The sequence below is a fragment of the Thermothelomyces heterothallicus genome (assembly GCF_042370625.1).
Source record: "Thermothelomyces heterothallicus CBS 202.75 unplaced genomic scaffold P884_scaffold_1, whole genome shotgun sequence".
NCBI classification, from domain to species: Eukaryota; Fungi; Ascomycota; class Sordariomycetes; order Sordariales; family Chaetomiaceae; genus Thermothelomyces; species Thermothelomyces heterothallicus.
In genome coordinates this window covers 2,089,433-2,105,181 of record NW_027192562.1, presented here as the reverse complement: position 1 = coordinate 2,105,181, position 15,749 = coordinate 2,089,433, and the positions used below count along the sequence as shown (strand labels likewise).

At 58.3% G+C, this 15,749-nt stretch overlaps 6 protein-coding genes across 6 annotated transcripts; 4 read left to right on the top strand and 2 right to left on the bottom strand.

The window, feature by feature from the left end:
* Positions 1 to 72: 72 nt before the first annotated feature.
* Positions 73 to 1,441, top strand: P884DRAFT_9982 (uncharacterized protein). Its single transcript, XM_069446231.1, has 2 exons — positions 73 to 712; positions 903 to 1,441. Exons 1-2 carry the CDS (start codon positions 370 to 372, stop codon positions 1,247 to 1,249), a joined length of 690 nt encoding a protein of 229 aa, XP_069301935.1. The 5' UTR covers positions 73 to 369; the 3' UTR covers positions 1,250 to 1,441.
* P884DRAFT_189563 (HAD-like domain-containing protein) lies at positions 1,218 to 2,349 on the bottom strand (the record flags this gene model as incomplete). The annotated part of the gene is made up of 4 exons (XM_069437445.1): positions 1,218 to 1,984; positions 2,065 to 2,133; positions 2,189 to 2,210; positions 2,284 to 2,349. 4 exons carry the CDS (start codon positions 2,347 to 2,349, stop codon positions 1,218 to 1,220), a joined length of 924 nt encoding a protein of 307 aa, XP_069301934.1.
* A 2,868-nt stretch (positions 2,350 to 5,217) lies between these two features.
* P884DRAFT_253832 (uncharacterized protein) lies at positions 5,218 to 6,529 on the top strand. The gene has a single exon (XM_069440837.1). It carries the CDS (start codon positions 5,320 to 5,322, stop codon positions 6,103 to 6,105), a length of 786 nt encoding a protein of 261 aa, XP_069301933.1. The 5' UTR covers positions 5,218 to 5,319; the 3' UTR covers positions 6,106 to 6,529.
* Positions 6,530 to 6,803: 274 nt separating this feature from the next.
* On the bottom strand, positions 6,804 to 8,648 carry P884DRAFT_9941 (glycosyl hydrolase family 76-domain-containing protein). The gene is made up of 2 exons (XM_069446226.1): positions 7,397 to 8,648; positions 6,804 to 7,292 (listed from the first exon to the last, which is right to left on the bottom strand). The coding sequence occupies exons 1-2, from the start codon at positions 8,487 to 8,489 to the stop codon at positions 6,874 to 6,876; spliced, it is 1,512 nt and encodes a 503-aa protein (XP_069301932.1). The 5' UTR covers positions 8,490 to 8,648; the 3' UTR covers positions 6,804 to 6,873.
* A 2,044-nt stretch (positions 8,649 to 10,692) lies between these two features.
* Positions 10,693 to 13,469, top strand: P884DRAFT_266162 (uncharacterized protein; the record flags this gene model as incomplete). The annotated part of the gene is made up of 4 exons (XM_069442006.1): positions 10,693 to 12,418; positions 12,461 to 12,777; positions 13,218 to 13,282; positions 13,331 to 13,469. 4 exons carry the CDS (start codon positions 10,693 to 10,695, stop codon positions 13,467 to 13,469), a joined length of 2,247 nt encoding a protein of 748 aa, XP_069301931.1.
* Positions 13,470 to 13,706: 237 nt separating this feature from the next.
* P884DRAFT_190471 (uncharacterized protein) lies at positions 13,707 to 15,590 on the top strand (the record flags this gene model as incomplete). Its single annotated transcript, XM_069437514.1, has 1 exon — positions 13,707 to 15,590. One exon carries the CDS (start codon positions 13,707 to 13,709, stop codon positions 15,588 to 15,590), a length of 1,884 nt encoding a protein of 627 aa, XP_069301930.1.
* Between the last annotated feature and the right edge of the window lie 159 nt (positions 15,591 to 15,749).

Sequence of the window (15,749 nt, the reverse complement as noted above, 5' to 3'; positions counted from 1 at the left end):
GTTCGGGCCAGGGAACAGGGCCGTATGAGGGGAGGAGGGGAAGTGGGCTTGTGCTGTGAGTTGGCGGGCCCGGTTCCTGACACCCTGACACTACTGGGAAGGGCTCCTTCCCCAGTTCTGGCAAGGCAGAAGCAAGCGAACGAAGCTGTGTGGAACTTGCGAACCTGACGATGACACAGAGGAAGGCGCGATCCGGAATAAAAGGCCCGGTCCGTGACCGGCCCTGAATTGCACCGGCACCACCCTGGGCTTGGAATTGGGGGGGATATGGGGTCAAAAAATTCGCCTGCCAAGGCAACGAGGTCTCTCGAAGGCTAACAAAGGCATGGAAAATGGTTCGTGGGCAGGGGGCAGGATTCGAGATTGGAGATGCCACGGTATGTAGGTTGTAAAAGTGTGTTCTCTGTCTTTTTCGCGCTCTCTACCTCTCTCACCTTCAATGGCAGTTTTTTTTTTTCTTCCCTTCTCCTTCCCTCTCCTCTGCACAATTTGCAGTCTAGCCCCCGCCGTTCCCCAGAATGCTTACATTTAGATAAACCAGGCATCCTTGAAGGCCGGCAGTGTTTGGTGCAATGCACGGAAGCCGGGCAAACCACACCACACCACACTCATGGTGGCCGCACCCCATTGCTGCCCTGGTGCCCACCCCGGCTTCCTCGTGAGGTGGAGTGCAGGACTACTCCGTACGAATCACTTCACTGCGTACTACTCTGTATGTATAGTAAAACCCCATGAGCCACAAACAGCCCGCAGAAGTTTCGGCCGCCCAACCGCGTCTGGATGTGCCCGGGGGTGTCACCATCGTCCCTTGACGCACGTTGCTGCAGTGGCACTTTCAGGGCACCGACCGCCAAGCTCCGGGAAGACTTGCTCACTTAGCCTCCCGACACCTGCCACTGCAGTCGGCACGGTTACGCGAACACTCGATGCTACCCACGATCCTCGAGAGAGTATCAGGGATCGCCAACTTGCCCTGTCGGACGGCACGGGACATGGATTGATATCACCGACTGCTTTCCCGCGAGAGGCAAGCGCTCCACATACGCCCTCTGAACCGACTTTGAGCCGATCACGCCGGCCTTGCCACACACACACACACAATGCAGCACTGTTTCACTCGGGAGGGCCGGCGAGGTACGCTACAGAGTCGGAACCCTACCCCCACAGGAGGCCCATCAAGCGTTCTGGAGCCCGCGGCTGCTGCTGCTACTACAGAACTACGGCCCGGCGGCGGCGCGGAGGTCGCTAAGCTTGTCGACGTAGAACGCGGGTACCGCCACGGCGTCGTCCGCCTCCCAGTCGGCCGGCTTGTTCACGCCCGTCAGCACCGCCAGCGTGCCGCCGAGGCGGCCCTCGATGCCAAACTTGATGTCCGTGTTGAGCCGGTCGCCCACCATGCACGCGCGCGCGCGGTCCAGCTGGAACTTGCCCTCGATCGCGTCCAGCATGGCCTGGCTCGGCTTCCCCAGCGCCAGAGGCTGCTGGCCGGCCATGTATGCCAGCGACGCGCTGATCGACCCGGCCCCCGGAAAGACGGTGTGGTGCGACGGGAAGGTCGAGTCCGTGTTGGTGGCGAGGAAGACGGCGCCGCGCCGGATGTACTGCAGCGCGTGCGCGAGCTTGAGGTAGTTGATGTGCAGGTCGAGCCCGGCCAGCACGCAGCCGACGTCCGGGTCGAGGAGGGACCCGTCCGCGAGGCCCTGGCGGTCCTGCTCCGTGATGTCCCGCCGGAGGGCCGGATCGGTGCCACCAATAAAGGGTATGTTCTCGCTTCGTAACTCGTGCTCGATGCCCGCCTCGCCGATAATGAAAACCTTGTTCTTTGGCGGCTGGAGCTTGAGGATACGGGAGATGTAGATGGCCGAGGAGTAGGCCGAGCCGAAGATCTCTTCCACGTTCGAGGGGATGCCAAGGCTAGTGAACTTTTTGAGGTAATCCTCCCTGGACTTGGTCGAGTTGTTTGTCACAAAGACAATTTTTTTGCCTGATGCGGAAGGGGTTAGCAACCCTCTCGATAGCGGTGAGTGACAGCGCAGACGCGCAGGTCTGTGTCGTTGATCTGACCTCTCGATCGCAACAACTCGAGCGTCTCGGGAACGCCCTCAAACACATGGTCACCCGACCATATTACCCCTGAGCAAGTGGTTAACGTTTTGGCAAGAAGATGGCCCTGATGATGCATGCTAACCATCGCAATCCAGTAGAAACACCTGGTATCCGACCCGTGAGTCAGCGTGCCGTCAGGAGCCTCGTGGTGGTTGCGGGGGGAAAGAGTCAACACACATCAAAACGGTCGATGAACTCGTTAATGGCGGCACTGTCGCCGGTGAGGTATTTTGGTTTCGACATGATCCCAACCGGGTACGGGAGTTACAAGGAACGCAGGAACGCGGTTGAGGGGGGAGGGGAGGAAACGGCTCCAGGTGCGCTTGGCTGCACGTGTACGGAGTACTTTGGTTGAGTCCAGCGATCTCCGGCTCCGTCAAGGTTGTCAACAATCCGGCAGCCGAACCCATCCTGGCCGAAATCGCAAGGCCACTGAACTGGAGGGCAAAACGCCTGCAATGATTGGTTCGCGCTGCTCAGGGCGCATGCCGTTCTTGCCGGGAATTAGCGTTTCCGATAAGGAGCGATCGTTCACAAGTCAACAATTGGTTTTTCCCGAAGCACGAAGCGCGGGTGTAATCCGTACATACAGCTTCGGTAGTCGTACGCTAAATTCAGGTATGACATAACCTACCTGAGGCAAGGCACCCTCCTCCAACATACTACCAGGTTCCTGATTTTTTGGTGTATGTAAGGTACCTATGTACTGTACTGTACGACTATAGGTAATCCGTACTTGTCGGCCTTGTGCTATCAAATCGTCCGAGACATTGCATGCACCCGACCTTTACAGTAATCCGTACATCGCGCCCTGCACGGCAGAGCTCAGAGCCAGCCCTATTTTAACCAGTTCTTAGGTGACCTGACCAAACCCCTTGTACTTGAGCTGACCAAACCCCCTGTTAAGCGAGCTCGCTTAAGCTGACCTGACCAATATCCTAAAAAATAGAGAATTAATTCTAAATCCATTCTAAATTAATTTTATTATAAGTTATACAATCTTACCTAATATATAATTTACTAAGTTTTTAAAGCTTTATTTTAGAACTAATTTTAAATACTTTCTAAATTAAATTTAATTTAGTTCTAAAGTAATTCTAAATCGATTCTAAACTAGTTTTAAACTAGTTTTAAAAGGCTCTTTAAATATATTAATTTTAAAGGTAATAAAATCTAATAATTAATCTTTATAATTTTATTAAATCGATTTAGAATTCATTATAAAGTGTTTAATTACATTCTTTTAGAATTGTGGGGAGGGATAAAGTTGACCTGACCAGTCTAAAAAATTTGAAGTTTTGGTCTGGTCAGGTCAGCTTAAGCGAGCTCGCTTAACAGGGGGTTTGGTCAGCTCAAGTACAAGGGGTTTGGTCAGGTCACCTATATACACTATTTTAACCTCGTCGATTCCTTTGAGATCACAGGGTCCAGGGTCCAGTCGCCCATCCTGTCGAGAACGGGTTTCGGAACCCACGGCTGAAGTGGCTTGCAGATCCCATCCGGACCAGTGAAGTTCTAGCCTCGCGTCCGTAATCAATCCATGGGCATACAATGCCCGGATGCAGCGCCAGTCAAGGCCTCGAAAGTGTGTGAAAAGAGGGAGGCAGGAAGTTGCGGGTATTCTCCATGCTGCGGGGCAGTCTGTCATGACAGCTTACGCCCTTGGCCGACGTGACTGAGCCGGAGCATTTTCGAAAACTTGCCCTGGAAATGGATGCGCCCACAAGCGATGATACATGTGCCTCTTCGCCAATGCGAGGGGCATCCACGCATCGCAAGATTCCGACATCATGCTGCAGAGATCATTGCAAGGGTTGAAGTTGCTGCATTGCAACTCGGAACCCCACAACTGCAACCCATTCAAACTTCCCGGGTCCCTTAGCGACCCCTCATTCCTCGCTACCCCGCAAGGTTTTCGGTGAAACTTCTGGAATCGTCACGCGAGTAAGAGAGTGCGGGATGCTTTCTGGATTCGACACGTACACTACACGACACTAGTGCGCATGAACCATGTAAATCCAAGGTAAACCAAGGTAGGAGGTGTACATACACGTATGGTTGTTGGACGGCGCGTTGTATACCGGACGACGGGATAAGCGGTACCCTGTGAACATTGGCAACGATAGTAAGCACTTCCTTCGAGCCCCTCAGCAGCCCACTTGCCAGCCACTGACTTGACAACCCAAATATCGAGTGATTGATTTTTACCAATCACATAACCGTCACTGTGGCGGCTTCGTTCGCCTCGATTACCGCAACGAAGTTTCGCATTCCTTCTATCAGCCCCCCCGCCTCGGCGTCCAACGAAGACGGATGGAAGTACTGCAGTATCCGTGGTATAAACAAGGGCAGGATATACGTGGTACGCTATAAATCGAAGGGCCGCCAACAGCTGCGTGGAACGCGGCCAAACAAGTTCGATTTCGCGTAGACCTACGGTACGTAGGTGCTCCGTAACCATCTACCAAAGCTAGGCAGGTAGAAACGATGCACTCTTTATGACCTATCATAGGTAGCTGAGGTACTTGTACGCTCCCACTATCTGGCCCCCGCATGGATGGAACCGAGGGTGTGGTAAAGGTGGGCTCGCCATTTTTTCCCGGCCAGCATTCCATCATCACTTCCTCCTTTCTTCGCGGTTCGCACATCAGCCCCAGTCGGCCCCGTCATTCTCGCCCGCCCTCGACTAAAATCTGATTTTGCGGCAACCCTTGGGCACGCAGAGTAGCAGGCGCAGTTGCATCAAACGATAAGAGTAAGGTGTGACCGCTAGATACCAAGCTATACATGTCTTCTCTCTCTCTCTCAATTCTATTACCTCGGAGGCTTGAGTTACTGTTTGTGTATACGTAGTGGACATTGCACGGGCAAAGGTAGGTTAGGTTGTCGATAACCATGACCCCCAACATTCCAGGTGAGGGTCATGGCAGCCGCCAAAGCTCCCCTGCAGCTACCCCTCCATTCACCCATCCAACCTTCACCAGCTGCAACTCCCTTCCGAAAACACCTCACCATCTACCACTCGAATCGTTAGGCATACACACACTCTTCATCTTGGTAGAGCCAAGAGAAGATTTTTTTTTTTTTCAACCAGGCTAACCCTAAATCCGGAGCCGAGCCTTTGCTGGCCAAGTCTCCCAAGGTTCACCTGATCCACATCGACACCCCGCGAGAGAACTAGGTCGAAAAAAATAAAAAAATAAACTACACACAATGGGCGGACAAGCGAACCTCTACTCGTTCCCGACCGTGGACGCCCTGGCCCCGGCCCTCCGCGCCTATGTCATCCACTGCCAGGATGCCGGCATCGCCCGCCACGGCGTGTTCAAGGTGGCCGTGTCCGGCGGCTCGCTCCCCAAGACGTTGGCCCAGGCGCTCCTGGCGCCCGCCACCTCGGAAGCCGACAAGGTGAGGTGGGACAAGTGGGAGATCTTCTTCGCCGACGAGCGCGCCGTGCCCCTGGACCACGCCGACTCCAACTACGGGCTCCTGCGGGCGGAGCTGCTCGACAAGCTGCCCGCCGACGGCCCGCAGCCGGCCGTGCACCCGATCGACCCGTCCCTCCTCGACGACACGCAGGAGCTCGCCGACAGCTACGAGCAGGAGCTCGTCAAGAGCTTCGCCGGCCGCGACTCGGTCCGCCTGCCCATCTTCGACCTGCTCCTCCTCGGCTGCGGGCCCGACGGCCACACCTGCTCCCTCTTCCCCGGCCACGAGCTGCTGCGCGAGACGGCCGCCTGGGTCGCCCCCATCGAGGACTCCCCCAAGCCGCCCCCGCGCCGGGTCACCCTCACCCTGCCCGTCGTGACGCACGCCGTCAAGGTTGCCTTCGTGGCCACGGGCGCCGGCAAGAAGGAGGTGATGAAGGAGATCTTCGAGCAGGGCAACGGCCTGCCCTGTGCCCTGGTCAACGAAGGGTGTGGCGAGCGGTGCAGCTGGTTCGTGGACAGTGCGGCCGTCGAGGGCGTTACGTACCCTAGGAGGCCGTTCAGCTTGTGAAGGGAGGGAGAGGTGGGATTGAGTAGGCGGGAAAAGAAGAGAAACACGAAGCGGTTACCAAGACACATTAGGGCAGGAATTTGCCTGGATTTGCTTATGTTTTAGGCGCCGGCTAGGTCAACGGCAAAGCATGGCGGCATGACTCCGTGCGGGAGGGCACGGAAGGAGACTTGCACGGCAAAGGAGGAGGGGGGAGGGGGGGAATACAGGAACGGACGGGTTAGCTCTCGTTAGCATTTGATATCCCAACGATGCTATTATTTTACGTCACACTTGGCCAGGGAAACGGAGGTGGCCGTTGCCCTGGGTGCACCTCCTGAAACACACAGTGAACACTGCATCCATTGACCCTCTTATCATCACCTGCCTGTTCTTGTGGCCGTGTATGATGTTTTGTAGCGGAGTCCTGCTCTGTTGACCAAGCCGCTCACGAGACGCACCTCTTCTACCATTTGTATTTTGCGTTTGCGCGTGTACCCGATGGCGCCACCGTGTGTTTAGTACACAGCAACTATTCTTTACAGAGACGCTTCTGTCAACCTTCTCGTGAGGTTGAAAGCTTATCGGCTAGCCTCGTTGCCAGGCATACGAAGCTAGAACGAGATCACCAGACAGGGACAAGAATGGAGGAACAGGCCTATCCAACATTGCAAATCACAATCACAGCACCACACTAAGCCCCTGTTCCCTCCCCCCCCCCCCCCCCCCCCCCCCCCCCCCCCCCCCCCCCCCCCCCCCCCCCAAAATTTCTCCCGGTCTTTCCCCCTGTCAGACCACAGCGACCAGCAGCCCGACCGCGCTCGCCTGCTTCCCGATTGTCGAGTCCCTGAAGGGCGGCCCTGCCCAGCCGACGTCGTACAGGTCTGTCGCCTGCTCCCGCGCGTTGACGTACGCGCTCTGGGCGTTCCGCTCCAGGTACGCCCGGTAAGGCCGGCTGCCGTCCGGGACGGCGGCGTCGAGCTCGGCCAGGTTGTACGCCAGGACGCCCTTGAAGACCTGCTGGTCATGGTTGCACCCGTCTGGCTCGTCGGGCTTGCAGGACGCCTCCGTCAGGATGCCTCCGCCGCCTTCGCCGTCGTATGGGGAGCTGAGCTGCGGATTGGTGCTGCCGTCGTTGGAGAGGACCGCGTCGGCGATGGCGCGGGCCGAAGTCAGGTAGGTCTCGGAGGAGGTGGCACGGTAGAGTTCTGTGATTCGGGGAGGGGGGAGAGGAATACGAATGCTTTAGTCAGAAGGCAGGCCGTGATTGCTGGGGCGTAGACGAACAGGAAGGGGAGTGGCGAGAACGGACCGACGAGGGCGCCGAGAATGACGCCTTGGTTGTAGGTCCAGACGGGCAGCTCATTGTTGTAGCAGGCCCCGTTGCTGGAAGCGGCTAGTCCATCGTTGATCAGGCTGTCGCCCTTGATCATGCCCGATCTTTGGAACCAGGTCCAGGCGGTTTCCGCTCGAGAAAGGTACTTGGTATCGTTGGCGATGCGGTTGTGCAGGGAGGCCGCGAGCTTGATGTAGAGCTCGTTTGCGATGGCGTTCTTGTATGTCTTAGTTTTGGTGTCGACATATATTCCACCACCGCAAGGAGAGGAAGTCCAGTGTTTGTACATAAAGGTCTCGTCCTCGGTCGAGATGCTGAGGTAGGTGCTGTCGCCCGTCAGGTCGTACATCCGAATCATGGCGAGCCCCCCTGTCAACGATGTCAGCCAAAAAAGGCTCCTTCTCTGGGCGTGTCCAGGGCATTCTCGAAGCAGAGTCACGGTCTCGGGATCACAAGGAGACTCCCAAAACGGCATCCAAGGCGCAGAGCGCCCAGATTCTTGCTTACACCATCCCGTATCGTCAGTCGAGTCGGCGCGGAACTCGCCACCGTTCTGCGGATGTTGGGTTCTCTGCACCCGGATTATGTTCTCAACTTGACCCAGGTAATCGCCGGTACCTGTCTTGCGCATGTAGTCTATGACAGTGGTGAGAGCTACGCCGCTGAGCCACCACGGGTCACCTGGCGACCAGATTGCCTGCGCGGAGGAATAGAACTTCTTGTTCATGGCCTCGATGGCCGACCTTGCTGCTGCTCGGATATCGAGGTGTAGCCTCGGCTGCAGGTACCTGGTCTCGGATGGCGAAGGGCCAGTCGCCGCGGCATCGCTGTAGGGCTCAGGGGCTGCTTCGACTGCTTCGACTGCTTCGTGCTGGGTATCGATGCGACGGGCAACTCCTTGGGCTAGCCACGATTGACTGAACCATCCGAGGATTGTGAGGAACAAACGGGGCTTCATGATACTGGGTGCTTTCGCTTCAAGGCCTCTCCTGCTTGAACAGAGCAGTGATGATGAGAGGCCATCGCGAACGGTGGAGTGTATAGCGTCTAAACCCATCTTACATCGCATTCTGAGAGCCAAAGCGTCGCGGTCCTCGTTGGGTCAAGCGAACCGTACCAGCAAAGCCGCATGACTGTGCGCATCCTCGTGTCTCAAGGGAGGCAGCCAAGCAGCAGGGAAGCTATAATCCGTACACGTCCTGTTGCCATCACGGATTGCTAGCTAATCGTGAGCTTGAGGGGGACTCTGAGAGAGGCCTTCCAGAGGCTGTGGTTCCCTGGCAGACCTCTCACCGCGCGTGCCCGCGCAACAGCGTGGTTGAATTTGCATAGGTGTAAGTGAAGGCGTCTTCTGTGCTCAAAAAAGACGGGCGAATACGAGTGCTGCAATGGCCGCAGCAGTGCGGTGCACGAATGCTTCACATCTTGCGCAACGCCCAACCGCAATGGACCATAGTCTGTGCGCTCTGCACAGGCCGCTGCCATGGTCGTCTTCACTGCGCCGAAGTGATCTAATCGGCGCTGCGACGAAGGTGGGCATTTTCGGGCCCTTGCCTTCAAATTCCCTCTATAGAGCTAACGAGATAAGGTGTTACTGTATGGCAGTGATGCCCCAGCGTCGGAAGCGGACTGCGTGCATTCACGGCCGGGAACTCTTTGCCCTAAGGAAATTTAATGGTGTCTACCAAAGGAAGGTACAAAGGATTTTGGCGGAATATGGCTGAGCACTTGCCTGGGATGCCACTGCAGGATTCAAAGGGGATTGTGGATCAGTTTCTTTTGAGAAGGAATGCAGTGGTCTGATGCTAGGCAGCGTGCTTCCCAATTCAGCCTGGATTCATCTGAACCCCAACAGTATTACTCGCACAAATGCGAAAAGTATCAAGCCACCGAATCGAAGACTGCAATGGCAAAGCTCACACCGCGCCCGATTGTTGACGATTTGATTGTCTCATCATGGATTTCTGTCCGCGGCCCTTTGCTCTTCACATCCTTATCGCAAAGCACGGTGAACACCAAGGCCTGAAGAGTGGAGATCTTGTTCCTGCGCTGACCAGCAGCTTCCCGGTCTCCTTTCCTTCCTGTGCGGAATATTTCGAGGAGTCAGTCTTTCCGTTCCTCTTCCCTGCTAATTCTTTGTTTCGCTCGCGGAGCCTCGGGAAAGACTCATCCCGTCCCGTCCTTGCAATGGCGTCGGAATCCCGGACACCGCCGGGGGGGGGGGGTCTTTGAGCCGAGTCTGCAGCATCCGATCATTCCGCAACCACCTGCAACCTTTCACACTGTGGGGTGTGTCGGCTCCCAATGAGCGTCGGATCGGTCCGGCGCTGGTGATAGGGAAAAACGGACTACTCAGTGTTTGGCACGATGACAAGGGGAAATCTGCCCCATCCAATCCCCATCAAGAAAACCGCGTGGTCAACTAGTTATTGTGTATGTATAGGACACTCTGCACGCGCCATTCCCGCTGCCAACGGCTTCTCTCGTCGAATCCTGCTTCTTCAGGCCCCTGACCCGTCTGGTTTTGGGGGGGAAGGCGGCTTGAAACAGCCCCCCTGTCATCAAAGTCTGGTCTTGGCTCGTCCCTCTTGCTGGCCAGTCACTGTTTCAGCTAGTCAGGGACCAGGGGCCGAGGCGATCGTCTAATCTGAGCCCTGTCGGGTTTTGCCTGTTGCATCACTGCAGAAGATCCGAAAATCTGGTCGCCATCCTGTGTCGATACTTGTACTCCGTATACCCTTTCTGCTCTCGCCCCGCGTCTGCGCCTCAGGCCTCTCCGGGTTCAGACTGACGGCTCCAGCAGCACATCGACTGGACGAAACGCCCACCCTGTCGTTAGCACGTCGTAGCATATCAGGAGTCAGGATATGGTGGTCGACCGGCTCCATCTTTGTGCGACGACAGATGCCCTTGAGACGCGTGTCTGAGAACAACGAGCAGGATCACTCCCGACGCCCAGGGGCACAGCATAGCCCGTCGGCGCAATAGCAGCTGGCCAGCTATACCATCCACGACTGATTGTGCCAGGGGGTTATACGGATTCGAAAGACAAGATGGTGGGAGCAGCAACCTTGGAGCCCCCAAAATCCGGGCGGTCTCGATTTTCGAAAGCTCTTCCTCCTCCACCTTCTTTGCCAACGTTTGACTTTGACTCGGAACTTGACCTTTCACCGCTGGCTTCTGAGAAGGCCCTGCCTCAACCGCATCCCACGGCTCCGCTGCCTCCCGTACCGCCACCAAAGAGTGAGGTCCACGCGACGAGGGAAACCACCATGGCTGCAGTAGCCAAACCACTGGACTCTCCGTTACCTTCCTTGCCCCCTAAGCTCACCGGGCCACCGCTTAGGAGCATCCCGCGGCGGCCCGTTGCAGCTCCCGTTACCTCAACTTCAGCTCTTTCCCCAACCCCCTCTCCGGCCGCGGCATCCACAAACCCGCTGCCCTCACCCGGAGGTTCTATCTCGAGTCTCCTATCTGCGTACTCTGACCACACGGACGATGAACCACTGTCGGCATCAGCCGATTCGCCCGAGGGCATTCTTGACCCGAAAAGTGACTATTCGGTTGTGTCACCAAACTTGGACCTACAGAAAGGCAGCGCAGAGGCCGGATCACCAACGCGTGGCTTACCATCATTGCCATCGGATCAGGATGCGCAGAAGCAAGAGCCCCGTGGCCGGGTGTTCGAGGGAGATGACAAAGAATTACCACCACCGCCGCCTTTGAAAGATTCCCAGCGGAGTCTTTCCAGGCCTCGCACGCCTCCCGATCTGCAAAAACAAATTACACAACCATCAGCGTCTACAGACGCCGGATCACCCTCGGGGAAAGGCTCTCCACAGCAGGGGGAGCTCTGGAGGCGGCGATCGCTCAAGGCTGACAAAAACTTGGTTGTGCCGGACCTCAAACTGGTTTCCAGTCACGGTTCCACTGCTGCGTCAGCTCAGAACTCCTCGCAGAGCAGCTACAGCGGCCAGAGCGGCCTGGAAACACAACCGTTGCCACCCCCTCCTCCCAAGAGCAACCGGGAGCCATCCAAACCAGCCCCAGCTCAGCGACCCCCTCCACGTGGTGCCAACGGGGGCTTGCCTGGGCGGAATATTCGGCCTGCACGTAGCGAAGAGCCCGCAGCGCAGGGGGGAGGAAGCATGGGACAAGAAGGGTCACGGGTCAAGGAGAACCTAGAAACTGTGAAGAGGGGACGAAGCGGAGAGGAGGAGTTGAGCAGTCAGGGAACCGGGCCAGCCGCCACGCTCAGTTCGGCAGCATCGGCGGCCGTCTCCTCGGCCTCGGCTGCACGTCTGCCGACGCCCGAGCACGGGGTTAACGATGCTCACAGCCCGCTGCCAGATACAACTGTCTCGCCGATGTCCCCGGCGTCGTCACCCAGACCTACCGGCGAAACGAAGCCGATCATTCGGAAAGCCGTTGGGGCCCCAGGAGCTCAGCTACGCCATGCCAAGAGTTCCCAGTCTCTGGCACCGGGTCCGGAAGGCACGGGGCTAGGCGTGCGGTCGCCTGCCGCCCTCCCAATGTCTCCGAGACCTGATGTAAACCAGATCCAGAAGCAGACGCAACCCCCGGCGCCGCCCGGGGCCGACAACGGCAAGGCTTCCAGCCAGGCGCAGATCGTCCCCGTATCTCCGACGCCAGACCGAGACCAGACTTCAAGCCAGAAACATTACATCCCTTACTCACCTCCGGCTGATCAAAACAAGGCCTCGGCTCCAGCCCAGCCTGCAGCCCCGTCTCTCCAGAGCGACGAAGTTGCACGGTCATCCCCCGCCGCTCCAACCGGAGCATCATCGGGCAACACATCAACCCAGTTCGCAGCCCGGCAGACACTCTCCCAAGATCCAATCCGCGAACCCATCCGGCCGCGGGCCTTCTCTGAAACAGAGTCCATCGAAACCGTAAAACCGCGGCAACGGCATGAAATACAGCCTGTCCTCATCGACTCCTTCCCTTCCGCCGATTTCACTTCCACCTTAGGAGGAGGTGAGCTCCTCCCCCTCCGTGAGCCGGACCCCAATGAACCAGATCATACGGATCACCCGGGGGCGGCTCGGTTCCCGCGCGGGTGGTACACCCCCCTGCCGGCGGACACGATCCCGGACGCTAGGCCGCTGACACAGCGGCACTATGCCTGCCTGACGCAGCACCGGTACATGACGGCCAACAGGCAGCGCACCAACCCGGTCGCGTGCCGGACGTGCGGACACAAGGACCGCAATGCCGAGTGCTACATATGCAGCGCGTGCTACCTGAATGTGTGCTCCGGGTGTGTGGCAGTCATCCGTCGGTGTAAGGGGGACCTGAGGGCTGTTTTGAAAGAGGTCGAGAAGGGGACAAGTAGGGTGAGCGGGGGGGCGGGGAGATGAATGTTGGTCAGTATTAAGAAAAAAAAAAAAGGGAGGGGTAAGGGAGGTTATTATGGCTTGCTGACTACCGAAACTGGGTGCTCGGTGCCCACCATTCTTCTTCTTTCCCATCTCTTTTTGAAATTATTTCTTCCCTTCGCCGTCTCTCTGAGACGTCTGTGGTTGTATTGGCCCTTGGTTGGGTTTGCGCGGCAGTTGCCGGCGCATGACGAGTGAAGATATGTACTGTACAGTCCGGGATGCAAAGGGAAAAGGTCGATGGTCTCTGAAGGGATATTTTCGGTCGGAGCATATATACGGAAGTGCATGAGGGATGCGATTCTTTGGTATAGTTTACGCGCCGCGCGAGGAAGCAGCTAGTTATATCGATATCGCAGAATGAGGCATGTTCGTCCCTGTGCATACCTTCCTGGCAGATGCGGCACCGGAGTCGTGGTTGCCGTATCTTGAACCTGCGTTCCTTCCTCCGTTCTCCCGTATCGTAAGATGCTTCTAGTACGAGCCCACTACTACGCTATTGTGTGTTCAGATTAGAGAAGGAGGTAGTCCGCGTCGGTGGACCCTGGTTGACTGAGATGTCGACTGCCGGCAAATGCAACCGACCGCCCTGCAAGGCGCGGGCCGAAGCCAAGAAGCGCGGAACGCCTCACTACAGGGGCTCGCTTTAACTACTGGGGTCCTGTACATACCGTACATACATACGCCCGTACATACAGTAGGGTCGCGTCACTAGCGCTCCAAATGGCAGCCGCCAATCGCCAACCACAAATCAACGAAGATCCATCCACATGCGACTCGACAAATAAATCTGAATAAACAAAGCCACACTACTCCGTACAAGTCAATACTTTCGTCATTCATTACGGGATAAACCCGTTGAAGCACCAACGCAAGGACTGATGGGAATGCCTTCAACGACATCCACCAGCGCCCTGTCGCGCACGCGCTCGTTGCGCAAACCGACCAAGACGGAGACGACGAGGTCCAGCGGTGAGGCGCGCAATGTGTCGCCCAGCAGACTGCCCGTCAAGGGAGGACAGGATCATCCAGGTGCGGCAACGACCGGAGCAACTCGCACGACTAGGAGTGCCACCATTGGTCCCGGTGCGACCAGAAGCAATCGCCCCGTGTCGGGAGTATTCGCCCGCATCAGCTCAACAACATCATCGCGCCCGCGAGAGGAGGACTCCCCCGGCGGGCCAAAGACATCATCACCCCCGGGTCGCCCGACGCGAGCGGCGTCCATTCGCCAGCCGTCGGCGTCCATCAGGTTATCTAGCGGTGTACCGGCAGCGAGGCCGACCACTTCCTCTGGAGTCCCGCCGTCTCGACGGACTGCTTCGGGTGCCGGTCCCGGCCAGGGGTCGGATGCCGGGCCCGGAATCCGCCACACGCGCGCCAAGTCCTCCGTGACGACCCTCTCCAGCACCACCACCCTCCGCCCGCCGCCTCAGACATGTGCCACTACCAGCACATCCACTACTGTGCTGCCAGACCGCTCCCGGCCGCCTCTGACCAGCCTTACGCGACGCAGCCCGGCTTCCGGAGCTACGCCGCCTTCCCCAACAGCAACCACCACCTCGCGACGCCCCCTTTCCACTTCCTCCTTGCCAGGACCACCGAAACTATCGCAACAACCTGGCAAGCAGCTCGGCAAGCCCCTGCCCCGTCCTCCCTCCCAGTCCTCTTCCACCACGACCACTACCACCACCACCACCACCACCACTAGCAACTCTACCACCACTCCTACTAAAACCACCGCCAATAACAACAACAACAACAACAACAAACCCGCCGCAGCCGCCACCACCAAACCGGCCTTCACGACCCACCAGCAGTCCTTCACCCCGCTCAAGCCTCCGGCGCCCAAGCCGCCGACGGCCGCCTTCCTCGCCCCGCCCTCGCCCTCCAAGCTGCCGGCCAACGTGGCCCTCTCGGCCGAGACGGCCCGCCTCCAGGCCGAACTGCTGCAGCTGCACCTGCTGCACCGCGCCGCCGACGGCACCCGCCGCGCCTGGGCGGACAGCGCCCGGGCCGCCCTCGCCGCGCGGTTCGACGCGCTGCGCGCGCAGACCGACGCCGCGGCCGCGGCCGAGTGCGCCCTGGAGGAGGCGAGAGCGGTCGCCGTCCTGAGAGGATGGGGCGCCGCCCCGTCGACGGGGGCGAGCCTGGAGGAGAAGATTGCCGGGCTGGACGAGGTCGTCACGGGCTTGTGGGGGGTCGGGGAGCCCGGGGGCAAGTACGAGAGGGTCGTGCGCGGGTTTGAAGGGTGGGCTGGGCAGGTGGAGAGGGTTGTCGAGAGTCGACGGAATCGGCGCCTACACCCGTCGCGACGCACTCCGCGAGAGCAGTCGGATGGGCGGGGAGACGGCGGGGAGGAGGAGGAGCAGCAGCAGCAGCGACGGCAGCAGGAAGAGGTGGAGGAAGGGGAGGAGAGGGAGCAGGAGATGGAGGATATCTTCATACCCGCGCCGTCGGCCGCCTGGAAAGCAGAGCACGCCGCCCTCCTGCGCCGGGTCGAGGAGTGGCGCAGGAAGCTGCACGAGCTGGGCGACGCGCCCCCGCCTGAAGAAGGCGAGGCGCCCTCCAGCCTGGGCAGGATCCTCGCCGGGTGCCGCGCGTTGGCGGACGGGATGCTGGCCGAGCTGGAGCTCATGGAGCAGATCGAACGGGAGGCGGCGGCGGATGAGATGGCGTGGGTCAAGGAGATGAACCGGCTAGACTCGGACGTGGCGGACGAGGGGGCGACCCCGAGACCGACGGCGGGCGCCATCTGGAGGGTTCTGTGAGGGGAAAGAAACGAAAAGAGAAAAGAGGAGCTGGCCTGTGTGCTATATTGTAATCAAGCGAAGCGGCCTTTCCGGGCTTGTACTGCCTAAAGACTGAAAGGTGACGTTTAAGGCCTGGCTGGATAGAAATGAGCCCCAGGTAATGCGTGTTCCACTAAA